The 20,681-nt window shown below is 41.3% G+C and overlaps 1 protein-coding gene across 1 annotated transcript in view; it reads left to right on the top strand.

Annotated features, from left to right (window-relative positions):
• The first annotated feature begins 2,855 nt into the window (after nt 1–2,855).
• The window catches only part of LOC128243672 (uncharacterized), a 36,920-nt gene continuing 19,094 nt past the window's right edge, over nt 2,856–20,681 (top strand). The window contains exons 1-3 of the mRNA XM_052961561.1: nt 2,856–3,072; nt 3,853–4,014; nt 4,248–4,354. Of these exons, the coding sequence (XP_052817521.1) occupies nt 3,006–3,072; nt 3,853–4,014; nt 4,248–4,354 (336 nt within the window). The 5' untranslated portion in view covers nt 2,856–3,005. The remainder of the gene's footprint in view (nt 3,073–3,852; nt 4,015–4,247; nt 4,355–20,681) is intronic.

Genomic DNA, 20,681 nt, shown 5'->3' on the forward strand with positions numbered 1-20,681 from the left:
GTTCAGTTCTACTTCTTTAAATGTTTTATAATAAACACATAATAAACACACACACGCACGCACGCACGCACGCACGCACGCACGCACGCACACACATACACACACAAAACATTCAGGTTTAATTAGCAATTGAATAAGTATTAGATTTATAGATTTCTGAACGGAATAATATCAACATAAGCCTTTGACACGAAGTGTTTTTTTCTCCAAAGTTTTTTGACTTGTATCTAGATAAAGAACGAACAATTGAGACAGCGATCAAATTACAGAGGTAAACTTCTTCACCGTATTTTAATTTAGTTTCTTGAGACACAAGTTTAAGTGGTAATACAGCCTGAAACGACACAAGGGACACAAACAGAGTTCCTTCTGGTTGAGAAGTGTTACAGTGATAACCTCTCTTCAATTAAACCTCATTCCTCTCGTTGTCATCGTTTTCGTCATTGTCGTCGCCATCATCATCGTCAATTAAGGTAAATGGAAATCGATGACATTGTTTTTCTTTACTATGTCACTATGTAAGTTATTGTTAATAATTTAGTATTATTTATGGTGCTAGGACATAGTGATAAAATACCTCAAAGTTGAAAGAAAAATGTTTAAAATATAGGAGTATGTGTCAAGATAAGATAAAAGTAATCTTTTTAAGTTGGTGTTTAAACAGAAAATAGATAAGCTCATTCATATGCTCGCCTGTTCCAACCTGATAAAACATCCCCAACGCAAACATGAGGACGAACACAAGATCTCAATTAATATTCCCAAATAACAATAATTTAATACGTAGTCCAAGATAAACTTTGTTTGCACATGTTAGTTGGGTTTTTATACGTCCAGTATTTACCCGTACTGTATGGAAAGACAAAACACGACTTTTTTAAGCATTTTAAGAAAGATCATATACATTAGCAACTGCGATTGCGGATATCAGAAATGTTGTGTTACATACACTTCTAAAGGATGCGCTAAATAAGCCAAATCAGTGCTCTTGTACTCCATCTGGAAACATAGAATATTGGAATATAATGACATTCTGAGAAATGTACATATCATTAATAGAAATTCACAGATCAGCTTTCGTAAAACGTTTAATTGTTGGCTTTGAAGCACATTCTGTGAAAATCATATGAGTGGAATTCCAAGACCCATTTTAGTGAGTTCAAGTTTAAAAAAAAAGACGCTAAAAACGTTTAAATAATGTCCAGTGAATCATTTTTCTTAAAAATTCGCCCATACAGGGCTGGAATTCTTGCTTCTTTACATGTTTTAAGTCTTGTACTCCTAACTGTCGGTTACTTTACCCCAGTGTGGGTAATCCTGGACTTGCCTTACATCGAGAGACACTATGTGAATATCTCATACGAGTATACATGGATTCGAGACCATTGGTGCTACAGCGTTGGGATAATCTACCATCTATGTCATGGAGAAATTGTAGCCATCGTGAAGCGGGATTTCAATTTTGGTTAGTACTTCAACTTGTTTTACTGGAACGTGTTCTACATGCCCATCTGGATAGCATTTTGAAGGTAAATGTGTTGGGTAACATAGTTGGATGTTGAGTCCCAAACAAGACGTTATTGGAGCGTTGTCTGTAAACGAACATACTGAAGGAGTATTAAAACGTCTTGAAATGTATAGTGATACGCAACGTCGCATCGAGAAAATCGATATTTTTCTTTTTTTACTTTAACCGTACTTTAAACGCTTTAATTCAATCCTGACAACCAGACAACCATCTATGTGTTTTGAAATGTTCAACAAATGATCAGTTTACACTAGCATAATAAAGTGTATAGTTGTTTTATTTTCATTTTTATTTGTATGGGAAAGCAAAATGGCCTAAACAGAAATTATTTGATAAATTATATAAAAATATAATTTCCTGTTTTCTACCGTTTTGCGTTATGTGATGTATGCAGAAACTAGCTGTAATGTACGTTTACTATTATTTTTAACTGGAAATTGGCAATTTTTCATGAAATAAATTTATGTTATTTCCATATGTTTCCTTTTTATAGTTAAAAGACTTTAAGTGTATGGGATTTTCGCGAAACGAGGGTCGAGCCAGTAATGTACACTCGAGTTAAACCTGACAAACAACTGATAAAAGCTCTCAAATAGAATAAGGATCTAACCTTTGGACCCGGTATGTGCTGCAATCAAAAAAGTGTATATATCATTCAAACAACCACATTATCATTCAGTTTAATATGGTGGTTTATTTCTGCCATTTCGTGTTAATCACCGGAAATGCAAAAACACGAATATGTGACAACCGGCGAAAACTGAAGGCGAAGATCTGACAAATCGACTCTACATACCCCCTCCACACACACAACCCTATCCTCCACCCTCGACAAAAAGCCCCACACGCACACTATGCATTTCGCCACTTCACTTCTCGACGTATTTTCGCGCCGCTATTAGTGCTTTCGTATTTTCGCACCGCTTCGAGTGCTTTCGTATTTTCGCGCCGCCATGTTGCAGTTTGGCCATTTTCTCCCCGGTCTGTGGCTCGTTTTCGCATTACGTAACGCTATGTGACGCGTTTCCGCATTACGTACCGCTATGTGGCGCGTTTCCGCATTTTCGCCACAAAAAGGTGATAACACGAAATGGTAGAAATCAGCTTTCATAGTTTTTAACCAAAATCGAATACCAAAACAAGCTGATAACAGTCGATCAATGAATATTTATACACATCAAATTTAACAAATATTATGTTTGTTTTTCAGCGGTTGCATGAAAGATAACCATTTTATGAAAGGGAATCTCAACATTTTCTTTTTGGACATACAGCTTAACAAGTGATTAAAGAGATTAAAGATAACAATTAAGACATTATGGGTAATACAAGGACGTTTTATTCCCGAACTATTTCTCTGAGAGCCGGACTATTGCTTACCTTACATCTAGTGGGTCTAGTTTTATTGACCGTTGGGTACATCACTCCGGTATGGATTATCGTAGACCAGCCATACTGGTTGGGAAATTGTTACAGTATGGGGCCAATTACATATATTTGCGACTGGGATGCTTGGAATTCTCTTCGCTACAACTACCATTATGGTAAGGTTATCGGACATTAAGCAAATCAAACCGATGATAGAATCACAAAATTTATAATATGCTCGTACTAAGTTACTAAAAATTAAAGTGATATTTTGACAATGGTTAACATTTGTATTTCAACATTTTCTATGTGATTTTGATAAATTACTTCATTTAATTAAGAAAATGTGTTTAGAAAATTCATCACTAAACTCATGATAAAATATGAGTAAACTGTTATATTTTATTTAAAGAAAACTATAAAACATATGATTAAATGTTTATACAATCGATTGTTGACCGTTATCGATTATCGCGCATGACCATTGCCCTTCGCCGATTAATCGATTATATTCGATCATCGCGACATCTGTAATAAGAAGTGTAATGTCTTAAATCATAAGAATGAATATAGATACCTTGGTAGCATGATCCGCAACAGTAGCAAAGGAGAGGGTTTAAATGATAAGGTTTCAGCCATCTCTCTAATCTTGTGATAATATGTATATTAAATGAGTTGTTTTCAATTTATTTTCATAAAACATATATACGTTGTTTGACAACGTCTTACGGTATGAATTAACACATATCAAAGGCATGTCAACCCTAGGGAGTATCAAAGTTGAAACATCTAACAAAACATCCTACAGATCCGCGGATCTAAGAGCGCACGTTGCTTACATCCGGGCTACAAACCGGGTAACATACCATTGTCTATGATAAAGCTATGACTAATGCACAATGTGTTGTGTACATTAAACGTACATATTGTACACGAGCCTTTCCCTATATTTACAGGTCCTGTCCTTAACCTTGCCTTCATTCTGACAACTTCCGGAATAGTTACGCTCTACGTCCTATCAGGTCTTATTTTGGCGGCCATATTGGTTCCGCTTCACCGGAGCGAGGTCTTCATGTCTTTCCTCTCAATCGCCGTTAGCATTCTTTATCCCGCCGCTGGTATGTTAATGCCAAACAAATGGTCAGAATTTTCAATGTCTGACCAAATTCATACACATGTCTCATGCAAGAGCTTTAGCGATTTATTCTGGTTTCCATGGTTATAACATTGTTTATGGGTTGTTTTCGTGCAATATTTGAATATAAGAACCCTCAACATAAATAATTCACATCTTTCTTTTCAAATTTTATATAGCATTTTATAAATCATGGATTTGTGTTATCACCTCTAGCGGGGCTGGTGCTGGCGGCGTCCATCTATGTGGAGGCAAGCTTTCCAGGCTGGACCGGATACTCCGTCATTATGTGTACAGTCGCCAGTGGCATCCTGCTCCTAGCGGTATGTCTTTTAACTAAATTTGTTCCCTCAATTTATGAAGGTTATAACTGTGTTCTTGTTGAAATTGCGGCTGTTCGGCTGTTTGGTAGTTAACTGCAAACGCACACTTATCTTCTGAGTAGTCGATAGTATTTGATGATATATGGACACTATGTTATATTTGATATATGTGATGGTGCATACATACGGATGCAAGGTTATGAGTCTTATGACCCCAGTCACAATACATAACTATGCATTCTCACTAATGATAACACGCTTTAAGATATAAACGTATGTGCACCGTCACTGGTGGCATCGTGCTTCTATTGAAATGTCTATATGTACTGTCGCTGGTGGCATGATACTTCTTATGGTACGTCTATAATATGTACTTCCGCTTGTGGAATAAAGCTTCTAATGATATGTCTATATGTACTGTCGCTGGTGGCACCATGCGTCTGATGGTACGCCTATAATATGTACTTCCGCTGGTGGCATAAAGCTTCTAATGATATGTCAATATGTACTGTCGCTGGAGGCAACACGCGTCTGATGGTACGCCTATAATATGTACTTCCGCTGGTGGCATAAAGCTTCTAATGATATGTCTATATGTACTGTCGCTGGTGGCACCATGCGTCTGATGGTACGCCTACAATATGTACTTCCGCTGGTGGCATAAAGCTTCTAATGATATGTCTATATGTACTGTCGCTGGTGGCACCATGCGTCTGATGGTACGCCTACAATATGTACTTTCGCTTGTGGCATCATGCTTCTAATGATATGTCTCTATGTACTGTCGCTGGTGGCACCACGCGTCTGATGGTACGCCTATAATATGTACTTTCGCTTGTGGCATCATGCTTCTAATGATATGTCTATATGTACTGTCGCTGGTGGCACCACGCGTCTGATGGTACGCCTATAATATGTACTTCCGCTGGTGGCATCATGCTTCTAATGATATGTCTCTATGTACTGTCGCTGGTGGCACCACGCGTCTGATGGTACGCCTATAATATGTACTTTCGCTTGTGGCATCATGCTTCTAATGATATGTCTATATGTACTGTCGCTGGTGGCACCACGCGTCTGATGGTACGCCTATAATATGTACTTTCGCTTGTGGCATCATGCTTCTAATGATATGTCTCTATGTACTGTCGCTGGTGGCACCACGCGTCTGATGGTACGCCTATAATATGTACTTTCGCTTGTGGCATCATGCTTCTAATGATATGTCTATATGAACTGTCGCTGGTGGCACCACGCGTCTGATGGTACGCCTATAATATGTACTTTCGCTTGTGGCATCATGCTTCTAATGATATGTCTATATGTACTGTCGCTGGTGGCACCATGCGTCTGATGGTACGCCTATAATATGTACTTTCGCTTGTGGCATCATGCTTCTAATGATATGTCTATATGTACTGTCGATGGTGGCAACATGCGTCTGATGGTACGCCTATAATATGTACTTTCGCTTGTGGCATCATGCTTCTAATGATATGTCTATATGAACTGTCGCTGGTGGCACCATGCGTCTGATGGTACGCCTATAATATGTACTTTCGCTTGTGGCATCATGCTTCTAATGATATTTCTATATGTACATTCGCTGGTGGCACCATGCGTCTGATGGTACGCCTATAATATGTACTTCCGCTTGTGGCATCATGCTTCTAATGATATGTCTATATGTACTGTCGCTGGAGGCAACATGCGTCTGATGGTACGCCTATATTATGTACTTTCGCTTGTGGCATCATGCTTCTAAAGATATGTCTATATGTACTGTCGCTGGTGGCAACATGCGTCTGATGGTACGCCTATATTATGTACTTTCGCTTGTGGCATCATGCTTCTAAAGATATGTCTATATGTACTGGCACCATGCGTCTGATGGTACGCCTATAATATGTACTTTCGCTTGTGGCATCATGCTTCTAATGATATGTCTATATGTACTGTCGCTGGTGGCACCACGCGTCTGATGGTACGCCTATAATATGTACTTCCGCTGGTGGCATAAAGCTTCTAATGATATGTCTATATGTACTGTCGATGGTGGCAACATGCGTCTGATGGTACGCCTATAATATGTACTTTCGCTTGTGGCATCATGCTTCTAAAGATATGTCTATATGTACTGGCACCATGCGTCTGATGGTACGCCTATAATATGTACTTTCGCTTGTGGCATCATACTTCTAAAGATATGTCTATATGTACTGGCACCATGCGTCTGATGGTACGCCTATAATATGTACTTTCGCTTGTGGCATCATGCTTCTAATGATATGTCTATATGTACTGTCGCTGGTGGCAACATACGTCTAATAGTACGCCTATAATATGTACTTTCGCTTGTGGCATCATGCTTCTAAAGATATGTCTATATGTACTGGCACCATGCGTCTGATGGTACGCCTATAATATGTACTTTCGCTTGTGGCATCATGCTTCTAATGATATGTCTATATGTACTGTCGCTGGTGGCAACATGCGTCTGATGGTACGCCTATATTATGTACTTTCGCTTGTGGCATCATGCTTCTAAAGATATGTCTATATGTACTGGCACCATGCGTCTGATGGTACGCCTATAATATGTACTTCCGCTTGTGGCATCATGCTTCTAATGATATGTCTATATGTACTGTCGCTGGTGGCACCATGCGTCTTATAGTACGCCTATAATATGTACTTTCGCTTGTGGCATCATGCTTATAATGATATGTCTATATGTACTGTCGCTGGTGGCACCATGCGTCTAATAGTACGCCTATAATATGTACTTTCGCTTGTGGCATCATGCTTATAATGATATGTCTATATGTACATTCGCTGTTGCATCATGTTTCTAATAAATGTCTATTTGAACTGCCGCTAGTAGCACCAAGCTTCAAATGGTATGTCTATATGCACTGTCGCTTGTGACATCATGCGTAATCGGTATCAAGCTTCTTATGGTTTGTCTGTATATTCTGTCGCAGGTGGCATCATGTCTCTGGTAATGAGTTAATGTATCCTGTCGTAGACGGCCCCATTTTTCTAATGGCGTGTCTATATGAACTGTCGATGACGGCATCGCTCTTCTGATGGTATGTCTATATCTACTGTCGCTGGTGGCATCCTGCTTCTAATGATATGCCTATCAATACTGTCGTTGTTGACATCATGCTTTTAAACAGTATGCCTATAAGTACTGTCGATGGTGGAATCATACTTCAAGGGTATGTCTAGAGTACTACCGCTGCGGCATGATAAGGTTTTTAAATTTAATGTGCACTGTCACTAGTGGCATCGTGGCTTTAGTAGTGAGTTTATGTGTGCTGTAGCTACTGGCATCATTCCTCTAGAAGTGAGTGTATGTGTGATGTTGCTAGTGGCATCATTCCTCTAGAAGTGAGTGTATGTGTGCTGTCGCTATTGGCATCATTCCTCTAGAAGTGAGTGTATGTGTGCTGTCGCTATTGGCATCATTCCTCTAGAAGTGAGTGTATGTGTGATGTTGCTAGTGGCATCATTCCTCTAGAAGTGAGTGTATGTGTGATGTTGCTAGTGGCATCATTCCTCTAGAAGTGAGAGTATGTGTGATGTTGCTAGTGGCATCATTCCTCTAGTAGTGAGTGTATGTGTGATGTTGCTAGTGGCATAATTCCTCTAGAAGTGAGTGTATGTGTGATGTCGCTAGTGGCATCATTCCTCTAGAAGTGAGTGTATGTGTGATGTCGCTAGTGGCATCATTCCTCTAGAAGTGAGTGTATGTGTGATGTCGCTAGTGGCATCATTCCTCTAGTAGTGAGTGTATGTGTGATGTCGCTAGTGGCATCATTCCTCTAGAAGTGAGTGTATGTGTGATGTCGCTAGTTGCATCATTCCTCTAGAAGTGAGTGTATGTGTGATGTCGCTAGTGGCATCATTCCTCTAGAAGTGAGTGTATGTGTGATGTCGCTAGTGGCATCATTCCTCTAGTAGTGAGTGTATGTGTGATGTCGCTAGTGGCATCATTCCTCTAGTAGTGAGTGTATGTGTGATGTTGCTAGTGGCATCATTCCTCTAGAAGTGAGTGTATGTGTGATGTTGCTAGTGGCATCATTCCTCTAGTAGTGAGTGTATGTGTGATGTCGCTAGTGGCATCATTCCTCTAGTAGTGAGTGTATGTGTGATGTCGCTAGTGGCATCATTCCTCTAGTAGTCTCTAGTAGTGAGTGTATGTGTGATGTTGCTAGTGGCATCATTCCTCTAGTAGTGAGTGTATGTGTGATGTTGCTAGTGGCATCTTTCCTCTAGTAGTGGTTGTATGTGTGATGTTGCTAGTGGCATCATTCCTCTAGTAGTGAGTGTATGTGTGATGTTGCTAGTGGCATTATTCCTCTAGTAGTGAGTGTATGTGTGATGATGCTAGTGGCATCATTCCTCTAGTAGTGAGTGTATGTGTGATGTTGCTAGTGGCATCATTCCTCTAGTAGTGAGTGTATGTGTGATGTTGCTAGTGGCATCATTCCTCTAGAAGTGAGTGTATGTGTGATGTTGCTAGTGGCATCATTCCTCTAGAAGTGAGTGTATGTGTGATGTCGCTAGTGGCATCATTCCTCTAGAAGTGAGTGTATGTGTGATGTCGCTAGTGGCATCATTCCTCAGTAGTGAGTGTATGTGTGAGGTTGCTAGTGGCATCCTTCCTCTAGTAGTGAGTGTATGTGTGATGTTGCTAGTGGCATCATTCCTCTAGTAGTGAGTGTATGTGTGATGTTGCTAGTGGCATCATTCCTCTAGAAGTGAGTGTATGTGTGATGTTGCTAGTGGCATCATTCCTCTAGAAGTGAGTGTATGTGTGATGTCGCTAGTGGCATCATTCCTCTAGAAGTGAGTGTATGTGTGATGTCGCTAGTGGCATCATTCCTCTAGAAGTGAGTGTATGTGTGATGTTGCTAGTGGCATCATTCCTCTAGAAGTGAGTGTATGTGTGATGTCGCTAGTGGCATCATTCCTCTAGAAGTGAGTGTATGTGTGATGTCGCTATTGGCATCATTCCTCTAGAAGTGAGTGTATGTGTGATGTTGCTAGTGGCATCATTCCTCTAGTATTGAGTTTATGTGTGATGTCGCTAGTGGCATCATTCCTCTAGTAGTGAGTGTATGTGTGATGTTGCTATTGGCATCATTCCTCTAGAAGTGAGTGTATGTGTGATGTTGCTAGTGGCATAAATCCTCTAGAAGTGAGTGTATGTGTGATGTTGCTAGTGGCATCATTCCTCTAGTAGTGAGTGTATGTGTGATGTCGCTAGTGGCATCATTCCTCTAGTAGTAAGTGTATGTGTGATGTTGCTAGTGGCATCATTCCTCTAGAAGTGAGTGTATGTGTGATGTTGCTAGTGGCATCATTCCTCTAGTAGTGAGTGTATGTGTGATGTTGCTAGTGGCATTATTCCTCTAGTGGTGAGTGTATGTGTGATGTTGCTAGTGGCATCATTCCTCTAGTGGTGAGTGTATGTGTGATGTTGCTAGTGGCATCATTCCTCTAGTAGTGAGTGTATGTGTGATGTTGCTAGTGGCATCATTCCTCTAGTAGTGAGTGTATGTGTGATGTTGCTAGTGGCATCATTCCTCTAGTAGTGAGTGTATGTGTGATGTTGCTAGTGGCATCATTCCTCTAGTAGTGAGTGTATGTGTGATGTTGCTATGTGTGATGTTGCTAGTGGCATTATTTCTCTAGTAGTGAGTTTATGTGTGCTGTCGCTAGTGGCATCATTCCTCTGGTAGTGAGGTTATGAGATCTGTGGCTAGTGACATAATGGCTCTTGTATTGAGTTTGTGTGTGCTGTCGCTAGTGGCATCATGACTGCTGGTGGCATGATGCCTTTGGTAGTGAGTTTATGAGTTCTGCCGCTGGTGACATGATGCCTTTGGTAGTGAGTTTATGAGTTCTGCCGCTGGTGACATGATGCCTCTGGTAGTGAGTTTATGAGTTCTGCCGCTGGTGACATGATGCCTTTGGTAGTGAGTTTATGAGTTCTGCCGCTGGTGACATGATGCCTCTGGTAGTGAGTTTATGAGTTCTGCCGCTGGTGACATGATACCTCTGGCAGTGAGTTTATGAGTTCTGCCGCTGGTGACATGATGCCTCTGGAAGTGAGTTTATGAGTTCTGTCGCTGGTGACATGATGCCTCTGGTAGTGAGTTTATGAGTTCTGCCGCTGGTGACATGATGCCTCTGGTAGTGAGTTTATGAGTTCTGCCGCTGGTGACATGATGCCTCTGGAAGTGAGTTTATGAGTTCTGCCGCTGGTGACATGATGCCTCTGGTAGTGAGTTTATGAGTTCTGCCGCTGGTGACATGATTCCTCTGGTAGTGAGTTTATGAGTTCTGCCGCTGGTGACATGATGCCTCTAGAAGTGAGTTTATGAGTTCTGCCGCTGGTGACATGATACCTCTGGTAGTGAGTTTATGAGTTCTGCCGCTGGTGACATGATGCCTCTGGAAGTGAGTTTATGAGTTCTGCCGCTGGTGACATGATGCCTTTGGTAGTGAGTTTATGAGTTCTGCCGCTGGTGACATGATGCCTCTGGTAGTGAGTTTATGAGTTCTGCCGCTGGTGACATGATGCCTCTGGTAGTGAGTTTATGAGTTCTGCCGCTGGTGACATGATTCCTCTGGTAGTGAGTTTATGAGTTCTGCCGCTGGTGACATTATGCCTCTGGTAGTGAGTTTATGAGTTCTGCCGCTGGTGACATGATGCCTTTGGTAGTGAGTTTATGAGTTTGACGCTGGTGACATGATGCCTCTGGTAGTGAGTTTATGAGTTCTGCCGCTGGTGACATGATGCCTTTGGTAATGAGTTTATGAGTTCTGCCGCTGGTGACATGATGCCTTTGGTAGTGAGTTTATGAGTTCTGCCGCTGGTGATTTGATGCCTCTGGTAGTGAGTTTATGAGTTCTGCCGCTGGTGACATGATGCCTCTTGTAGTGAGTTTATGAGTTCTGCCGCTGGTGACATGATTCCTCTGGTAGTGAGTTTATGAGTTCTGCCGCTGGTGACATGATGCCTTTGGTAGTGAGTTTATGAGTTCTGCCGCTGGTGACATGATGCCTTTGGTAGTGAGTTTATGAGTTCTGCCGCTGGTGACATGATGCCTTTGGTAGTGAGTTTATGAGTTCTGCCGCTGGTGACATGATGCCTCTGGTAGTGAGTTTATGAGTTCTGCCGCTGGTGACATGATGCCTCTGGTAGTGAGTTTATGAGTTCTGCCGCTGGTGACATGATGCCTCTGGTAGTGAGTTTATGAGTTCTGCCGCTGGTGACACGATGCACCTGGTAGTGAGTTTATGAGTTCTGCCACTGGTGACATGATGCCTTTGGTAGTGAGTTTATGAGTTTGACGCTGTTTGCATCATGACTTTAGTTGTGAGGTAATGTGTGATGTCGCTGTTTGCATCATGACTCTAGTAGTGAGGTAATGTGTGATGTCGCTGTTTGCATCATGACTCTAGTAGTGAGGTAATGTGTGATGTCGTTGTTTGCATCATGACTCTAGTAGTTAGGTAATGTGTGATGTCGCTGTTTGCATCATGACTCTAGTAGTGAGGTAATGGGTGATGTCGCTGTTTGCATCATGACTCTAGTAGTGAGGTAATGTGTGATGTCGCTGTTTGCATCATGACTCTAGTAGTGAGATAATGTGTGATGTCGCTGTTTGCATCATGACTCTAGTAGTGAGGTAATGTGTGATGTCGCTGTTTGCATCATGCCTCTAGTAGTGTGGTAATGTGTGATGTCGTTGTTTGCATCATGACTCTAGTAGTGAGGTAATGTGTGATGTCGCTGTTTGCATCATGACTCGAGTAGTGAGGTAATGTGTGATGTCGCTGTTTGCATCATGACTCGAGTAGTGAGGTAATGTGTGATGTCGCTGTTTGTATTATGACTCGAGTAGTGAGGTAATGTGTGATGTCGCTGTTTGCATAATGACTCTAGCAGTGAGGTAATGTGTGATGTCGCTGTTTGCATCATGACTCTAGAAGTGAGGTAATGTGTGATGTCGCTGTTTGCATCATGACTCTAGCAGTGAGGTAATATGTGATGTCGCTGTTTGTATCATGACTCTAGTAGTGAGGTAATGTGTGATGTCGCTGTTTGTATCATGACTCTAGTAGTGAGGTAATGTGTGATGTCGCTGTTTGTATCATGACTCTAGTAGTGAGGTAATGTGTGATGTCGATGTTTGCATCATGACTCTAGTAGTGAGGTAATGTGTGATGTCGCTGTTTGCATCATGACTCTAGTAGTGAGGTAATGTGTGATGTCGCTGTTTGCATCATGACTCTAGTAGTGAGGTAATGTGTGATGTCGCTGTTTGCATGATAGCATGTATAGTAGTATACCGTACCTGGTGATGCCATGCCTCTAGTAGTGATTGCATGTATACTATAACTGGTGATACCATGCCTCTAGTAGTGATAGCATGTATACTGTAACTGGTGATGCCATGCCTCTTGTAGTGATAGCATGTATACTGTAACTGGTGATGCCATGCCACTAGTAGTGATAGCATGTATACTGTAACTGGTGATGCCATGCCACTAGTAGTGATAGCATGTATACTGTAACTGGTGATACCATGCCTCTAGTAGTGATAGCATGTATACTATAACTGGTGATACCATGCCTCTAGTAGTGATAGCATGTATACTGTAACTGGTGATGCCATGCCACTAGTAGTGATAGCATGTATACTGTAACTGGTGATGCCATGCCTCTTGTAGTGATAGCATGTATACTGTAACTGGTGATACCATGCCACTAGTAGTGATAGCATGTATACTGTAACTGGTGATGCCATGCCACTAGTAGTGATAGCATGTATACTGTAACTGGTGATGCCATGCCACTAGTAGTGATAGCATGTATACTGTAACTGGTGATACCATGCCACTAGTAGTGATAGCATGTATACTGTAACTGGTGATACCATGCCACTAGTAGTGATAGCATGTATACTGTAACTGGTGATACCATGCCTCTAGTAGTGATTGCATGTATACTGTAACTGGTGATACCATGCCACTAGTAGTGATAGCATGTATACTGTAACTGGTGATGCCATGCCACTAGTAGTGATAGCATGTATACTGTAACTGGTGATACCATGCCACTAGTAGTGATTGCATGTATACTGTAACTGGTGATGCCATGCCACTAGTAGTAATTGCATGTATAGTTGTATACTGTAACTGGTGATGCCATGCCTCTAGTGGTGATTGCATGTATACTGTAACTGGTGATGCCATGCCACTAGTAGTGATTGCATGTATACTGTAACTGGTGATACCATGCCACTAGTAGTGATTGCATGTATACTGTAACTGGTGATACCATGCCTCTTGTAGTAATTGCATGTATAGTTGTATACTGTAACTGGTGATGCCATGCCTCTAGTGGTGATAGCATGTATACTGTAACTGGTGATACCATGCCTCTAGTAGTGATAGCATGTATACTGTAACTGGTGATGCCATGCCTCTTGTAGTGATAGCATGTATACTGTAACTGGTGATGCCATGCCTCTAGTAGTGATAGCATGTATACTGTAACTGGTGATACCATGCCTCTTGTAGTGATAGCATGTATACTGTAACTGGTGATGCCATGCCTCTAGTAGTGATAGCATGCATACTGTAACTGGTGATGCCATGCCTCTTGTAGTGATAGCATGTATACTGTAACTGATGATGCCATGCCTCTTGTAGTGATAGCATGTATACTGTAACTGGTGATACCATGCCTCTTGTAGTGATAGCATGTATACTGTAACTGGTGATACCATGCCTCTTGTAGTGATAGCATGTATACTGTACCTGGTGATACCATCCCTCTAGTAGTGATAGCATTTATACTGTAACTGGTGATGCCATGCCACTAGTAGTGATAGCATGTATACTGTAACTGGTGATGCCATGCCACTAGTAGTGATAGCATGTATACTGTAACTGGTGATACCATGCCACTAGTAGTGATAGCATGTATACTGTAACTGGTGATACCATGCCTCTAGTAGTGATAGCATGTATACTGTACCTGGTGATACCATGACTCTAGTAGTGATAGCATGTATACTGTAACTGGTGATGCCATGCCACTAGTAGTGATAGCATGTATACTGTAACTGGTGATGCCATGCCACTAGTAGTGATAGCATGTATACTGTAACTGGTGATACCATGCCACTAGTAGTAATAGCATGTATACTGTAACTGGTGATACCATGCCACTAGAAGTGATAGCATGTATACTGTAACTGGTGATACCATGCCACTAGTAGTGATAGCATGTATACTGTAACTGGTGATACCATGCCTCTAGTAGTGATAGCATGTATACTGTAACTGGTGATACCATGCCTCTAGTAGTGATAGCATGTATACTGTACCTGGTGATACCATGACTCTAGTAGTGATAGCATGTATACTGTAACTGGTGATGCCATGCCACTAGTAGTGATAGCATGTATACTGTAACTGGTGATGCCATGCCACTAGTAGTGATAGCATGTATACTGTAACTGGTGATGCCATGCCTCTTGTAGTGATTGCATTTATACTGTAACTGGTGATGCCATGCCTCTAGTAGTGATAGCATGTATACTGTAACTGGTGATGCCATGCCACTAGTAGTGATAGCATGTATACTGTAACTGGTGATACCATGCCTCTAGTAGTGATAGCATGTATACTGTAACTGGTGATACCATGCCTCTTGTAGTGATAGCATGTATAGTTGTATACTGTAACTGGTGATACCATGCCTCTTGTAGTGATAGCATGTATACTATAACTGGTGATACCAAGCCTCTAGTAGTGATAGCATGTATACTGTAACTGGTGATGCCATGCCTCTAGTAGTGATAGCATGTATACTGTAACTGGTGATGCCATGCCTCTAGTAGTGATAGCATGTATACTGTAACTGGTGATACCATACCTCTTGTAGTGATAGCATGTATACTGTAACTGGTGATACCATGCCTCTAGTAGTGATAGCATGTATACTGTAACTGGTGATACCATGCCTCTTGTAGTGATAGCATGTATACTGTAACTGGTGATGCCATGCCTCTAGTAGTGATAGCATGTATACTGTAACTGGTGATACCATGCCTCTTATAGTGATAGCATGTATACTGTAACTGGTGATGCCATGCCTCTAGTAGTGATAGCATGTATACTGTAACTGGTGATGCCATGCCTCTAGTAGTGATAGCATGTATACTGTAACTGGTGATACCATGCCTCTAGTAGTGATAGCATGTATACTGTAACTGGTGATGCCATGCCTCTAGTAGTGATAGCATGTATACTATAACTGGTGATACCATGCCTCTAGTAGTGATAGCATGTATACTGTAACTGGTGATACCATGCCTCTAGTAGTGATAGCATGTATACTGTAACTGGTGATGCCATGCCTCTAGTAGTGATAGCATGTATAGTTGTAACTGGTGATGCCATGCCACTAGTAGTGATAGCATGTATACTGTAACTGGTGATACAATGCCTCTTGTAGTGATAGCATGTATAGTTGTATACTGTAACTGGTGATACCATGCCTCTTGTAGTGATAGCATGTATACTGTAACTGGTGATGCCATGCCTCTAGTAGTGATAGCATGTATACTGTAACTGGTGATGCCATGCCTCTAGTAGTGATAGCATGTATAGTTGTAACTGGTGATGCCATGCCTCTTGTAGTGATTGCATTTATACTGTAACTGTTGATGCCATGCCACTAGTAGTGATAGCATGTATACTGTAACTGGTGATGCCATGCCTCTAGTAGTGATAGCATGTATACTGTAACTGGTGATGCCATGCCTCTAGTAGTGATAGCATGTATACTGTAACTGGTGATACCATGCCTCTAGTAGTGATAGCATGTATACTGTAACTGGTGATGCCATGCCACTTGTAGTGATAGCATGTATACTGTAACTGGTGATGCCATGCCTCTAGTAGTGATAGCATGTATACTGTAACTGGTGATACCATGCCTCTAGTAGTGATAGCATGTATACTGTAACTGGTGATGCCATGCCTCTAGTAGTGATAGCATGTATACTGTAACTGGTGATGCCATGCCACTAGTAGTGATAGCATGTATACTGTAACTGGTGATGCCATGCCTCTAGTAGTGATAGCATGTATACTGTAACTGGTGATACCATGCCTCTTGTAGTGATAGCATGTATAGTGGTATACTGTAACTGGTGATGCCATGCCTCTAGTAGTGATTGCATGTATACTATAACTGGTGATGCCATGCCTCTAGTAGTGATAGCATGTATACTGTAACTGGTGATGCCATGCCTCTAGTAGTGATAGCATGTATACTGTAACTGGTGATACCATGCCACTAGTAGTGATTGCATTTATACTGTAACTGGTGATACCATGCCACTAGTAGTGATAGCATGTATACTGTAACTGGTGATGCCATGCCTCTTGTAGTGATAGCATGTATAGTTGTATACTGTAACTGGTGATGCCATGCCTCTAGTAGTGATTGCATGTATACTATAACTGGTGATGCCATGCCTCTTGTAGTGATAGCATGTATACTGTAACTGGTGATGCCATGCCTCTAGTGGTGATAGCATGTATACTGTAACTGGTGATACCATGCCTCTAGTAGTGATAGCATGTATACTGTAACTGGTGATGCCATGCCACTAGTAGTGATAGCATGTATACTGTAACTGGTGATGCCATGCCTCTAGTAGTGATAGCATGTATACTCTAACTGGTGATACCATGCCTCTTGTAGTGATAGCATGTATAGTTGTATACTGTAACTGGTGATGCCATGCCTCTAGTAGTGATAACATGTATACTGTAACTGGTGATAACATGCCTCTAGTAGTGATAGCATGTATACTGTAACTGGTGATGCCATGCCTCTAGTGGTGATAGCATGTATACTGTAACTGGTGATACCATGCCTCTTGTAGTGATAGCATGTATACTGTAACTTGTGATGCCATGCCACTAGTAGTGATAGCATGTATACTGTAACTGGTGATGCCATGCCACTTGTAGTGATAGCATGTATACTGTAACTGGTGATGCCATGCCTCTAGTAGTGATAGCATGTATACTGTAACTGGTGATACCATGCCACTAGTAGTAATTGCATGTATACTGTAACTGGTGATACCATGCCTCTAGTAGTGATAGCATGTATACTGTAACTGGTGATACCATGCCTCTAGTGGTGATAGCATGTATACTGTAACTGGTGATACCATGCCTCTAGTAGTGATAGCATGTATACTGTAACTGGTGATGCCATGACTCTAGTAGTGATAGCATGTATACTGTACCTGGTGATACCATGCCTCTAGTGGTGATAGCATGTATACTGTAACTGGTGATACCATGCCTCTAGTAGTGATAGCATGTATACTGTAACTGGTGATACCATGCCTCTAGTGGTGATAGCATGTATACTGTAACTGGTGATACCATGCCTCTAGTGGTGATAGCATGTATACTGTAACTGGTGATACCATGCCTCTAGTAGTGATAGCATGTATACTGTAACTGGTGATGCCATGCCTCTAGTAGTGATAGCATGTATACTGTAACTGGTGATACCATGCCTCTAGTGGTGATAGCATGTATACTGTAACTGGTGATACCATGCCTCTAGTAGTGATAGCATGTATACTCTAACTGGTGATACCATGCCTCTTGTAGTGATAGCATGTATAGTTGTATACTGTAACTGGTGATGCCATGCCTCTAGTAGTGATAACATGTATACTGTAACTGGTGATACCATGCCTCTAGTAGTGATAGCATGTATACTGTAACTGGTGATATCATGCCTGTTGTAGTGATAGCATGTATACTGTAACTGGTGATACCATGCCACTAGTAGTGATAGCATGTATACTGTAACTGGTGATGCCATGCCTCTAGTAGTGATAGCATGTATACTGTAACTGGTGATACCATGCCTCTTGTAGTGATAGCATGTATAGTGTAACTGGTGATGCCATGCCACTAGTAGTGATTTCATGTATACTGTAACTGGTGATGCCATGCCACTAGTAGTGATTGCATTTATACTGTAACTGGTGATGCCATGCCACTAGTAGTGATTGCATTTATACTGTAACTGGTGATGCCATGCCACTAGTAGTGATAGCATGTATACTGTAACTGTTGATACCATGCCTCTTGTAGTGATTGCATTTATACTGTAACTGGTGATACCATGCCACTAGTAGTGATAGCATGTATACTGTAACTGGTGATACCATGCCTCTTGTAGTGATAGCATGTATAGTTGTATACTGTAACTGGTGATGCCATGCCTCTAGTAGTGATAGCATGTATACTGTAACTGGTGATACCATGCCACTAGTAGTGATAGCATGTATACTGTACCTGGTGATACCATGCCTCTAGTAGTGATAGCATGTATACTGTAACTGGTGATACCATGCCACTTGTAGTGATAGCATGTATACTGTACCTGGTGATACCATGCCTCTAGTAGTGATAGCATGTATACTGTAACTGGTGATACCATGCCTCTTGTAGTGATAGCATGTATACTGTAACTGGTGATACCATGCCACTAGTAGTGATAGCATGTATACTGTAACTGGTGATGCCATGCCACTAGTAGTGATAGCATGTATACTGTAACTGGTGATACCATGCCTCTTGTAGTGATAGCATGTATACTGTAACTGGTGATGCCATGCCTCTTGTAGTGATAGCATGTATACTGTAACTGGTGATGCCATGCCTCTTGTAGTGATAGCATGTATACTGTAACTGGTGATACCATGCCTCTAGTAGTGATAGCATTTATACTGTAACTGGTGATACCATGCCTCTAGTAGTGATAGCATTTATACTGTAACTGGTGATACCATGCCTCTAGTAGTGATTGCATTTATACTGTAACTGGTGATACCATGCCTCTAGTAGTGATAGCATTTATACTGTAACTGGTGATACCATGCCTCTAGTAGTGATAGCATGTATACTATAACTGGTGATGCCATGCCACTAGTAGTGATTGCATTTATACTGTAACTGGTGATACCATGCCTCTAGTAGTGATAGCATGTATACTGTAACTGGTGATACCATGCCTCTAGTAGTGATAGCATGTATACTGTAACTGGTGATACCATGCCTCTTGTAGTGATAGCATGTATAGTTGTATACTGTAACTGGTGATACCATGCCACTAGTAGTGATTGCATGTATACTGTAACTGGTGATACCATGCCTCTAGTAGTGATTGCATGTATACTGTAACTGGTGATACCATGCCTCTTGTAGTGATAGCATGTATACTGTAACTGGTGATACCATGCCTCTTGTAGTGATAGCATGTATACTGTAACTGGTGATACCATGCCTCTAGTAGTGATAGCATGTATACTGTAACTGGTGATACCATGCCACTAGTAGTAATAGCATGTATACTGTAACTGGTGATACCATGCCACTAGTAGTGATTGCATGTATAGTTGTATACTGTAACTGGTGATGCCATGCCACTAGTAGTGATTGTATGTATAATGTAACTGGTGATATCATGCCACTAGTATAGATTGCATGTATACCGTAACTGGTGATGCCATGTAACTAGTAGTGATAGCATGAATACTGTAACTGGTGATATCATGCCACTAGTATATATTGCATGTATACCGTAGCTGGTGATGCCATGTAACTAGTAGTGATAGCATGTATACTGTACCTGGTGATGCCATGCCACTAGTAGTGATAGCATGTATACTGTAACTGGTGATGCCATGCCACTAGTAGTGATAGCATGTATACTGTAACTGGTGATACCATGCCACTAGTAGTGATAGCATTTATACTGTAACTGGTGATGCCATGCCACTAGTAGTGATTGCATTTATACTGTAACTGGTGATGCCATGCCTCTAGTAGTGATTGCATGTATACTGTAACTGCTGATGCCATGCCTCTTGTAGTGATTGCATTTATACTGTAATTGGTGATGCCATGCCACTAGTAGTGATAGCATGTATACTGTAACTGCTGATGCCATGCCTCTTGTAGTGATTGCATGTATACCGTAACTGGTGATGCCATGCCACTAGTAGTGATTGCATTTATACTGTAACTGGTGATGCCATGCCTCTAGTAGTGATTGCATGTATACTGTAACTGCTGATGCCATGCCTCTAGTAGTGATTGCATGTATACTGTAACTGGTGATGCCATGCCACTAGTAGTGATAGCATTTATACTGTAACTGGTGATGCCATGCCACTAGTAGTGA

Source organism: Mya arenaria, chromosome 8 (genome assembly GCF_026914265.1).
Source record: "Mya arenaria isolate MELC-2E11 chromosome 8, ASM2691426v1".
In the NCBI taxonomy this organism is placed as follows: Eukaryota; Metazoa; Mollusca; class Bivalvia; order Myida; family Myidae; genus Mya; species Mya arenaria.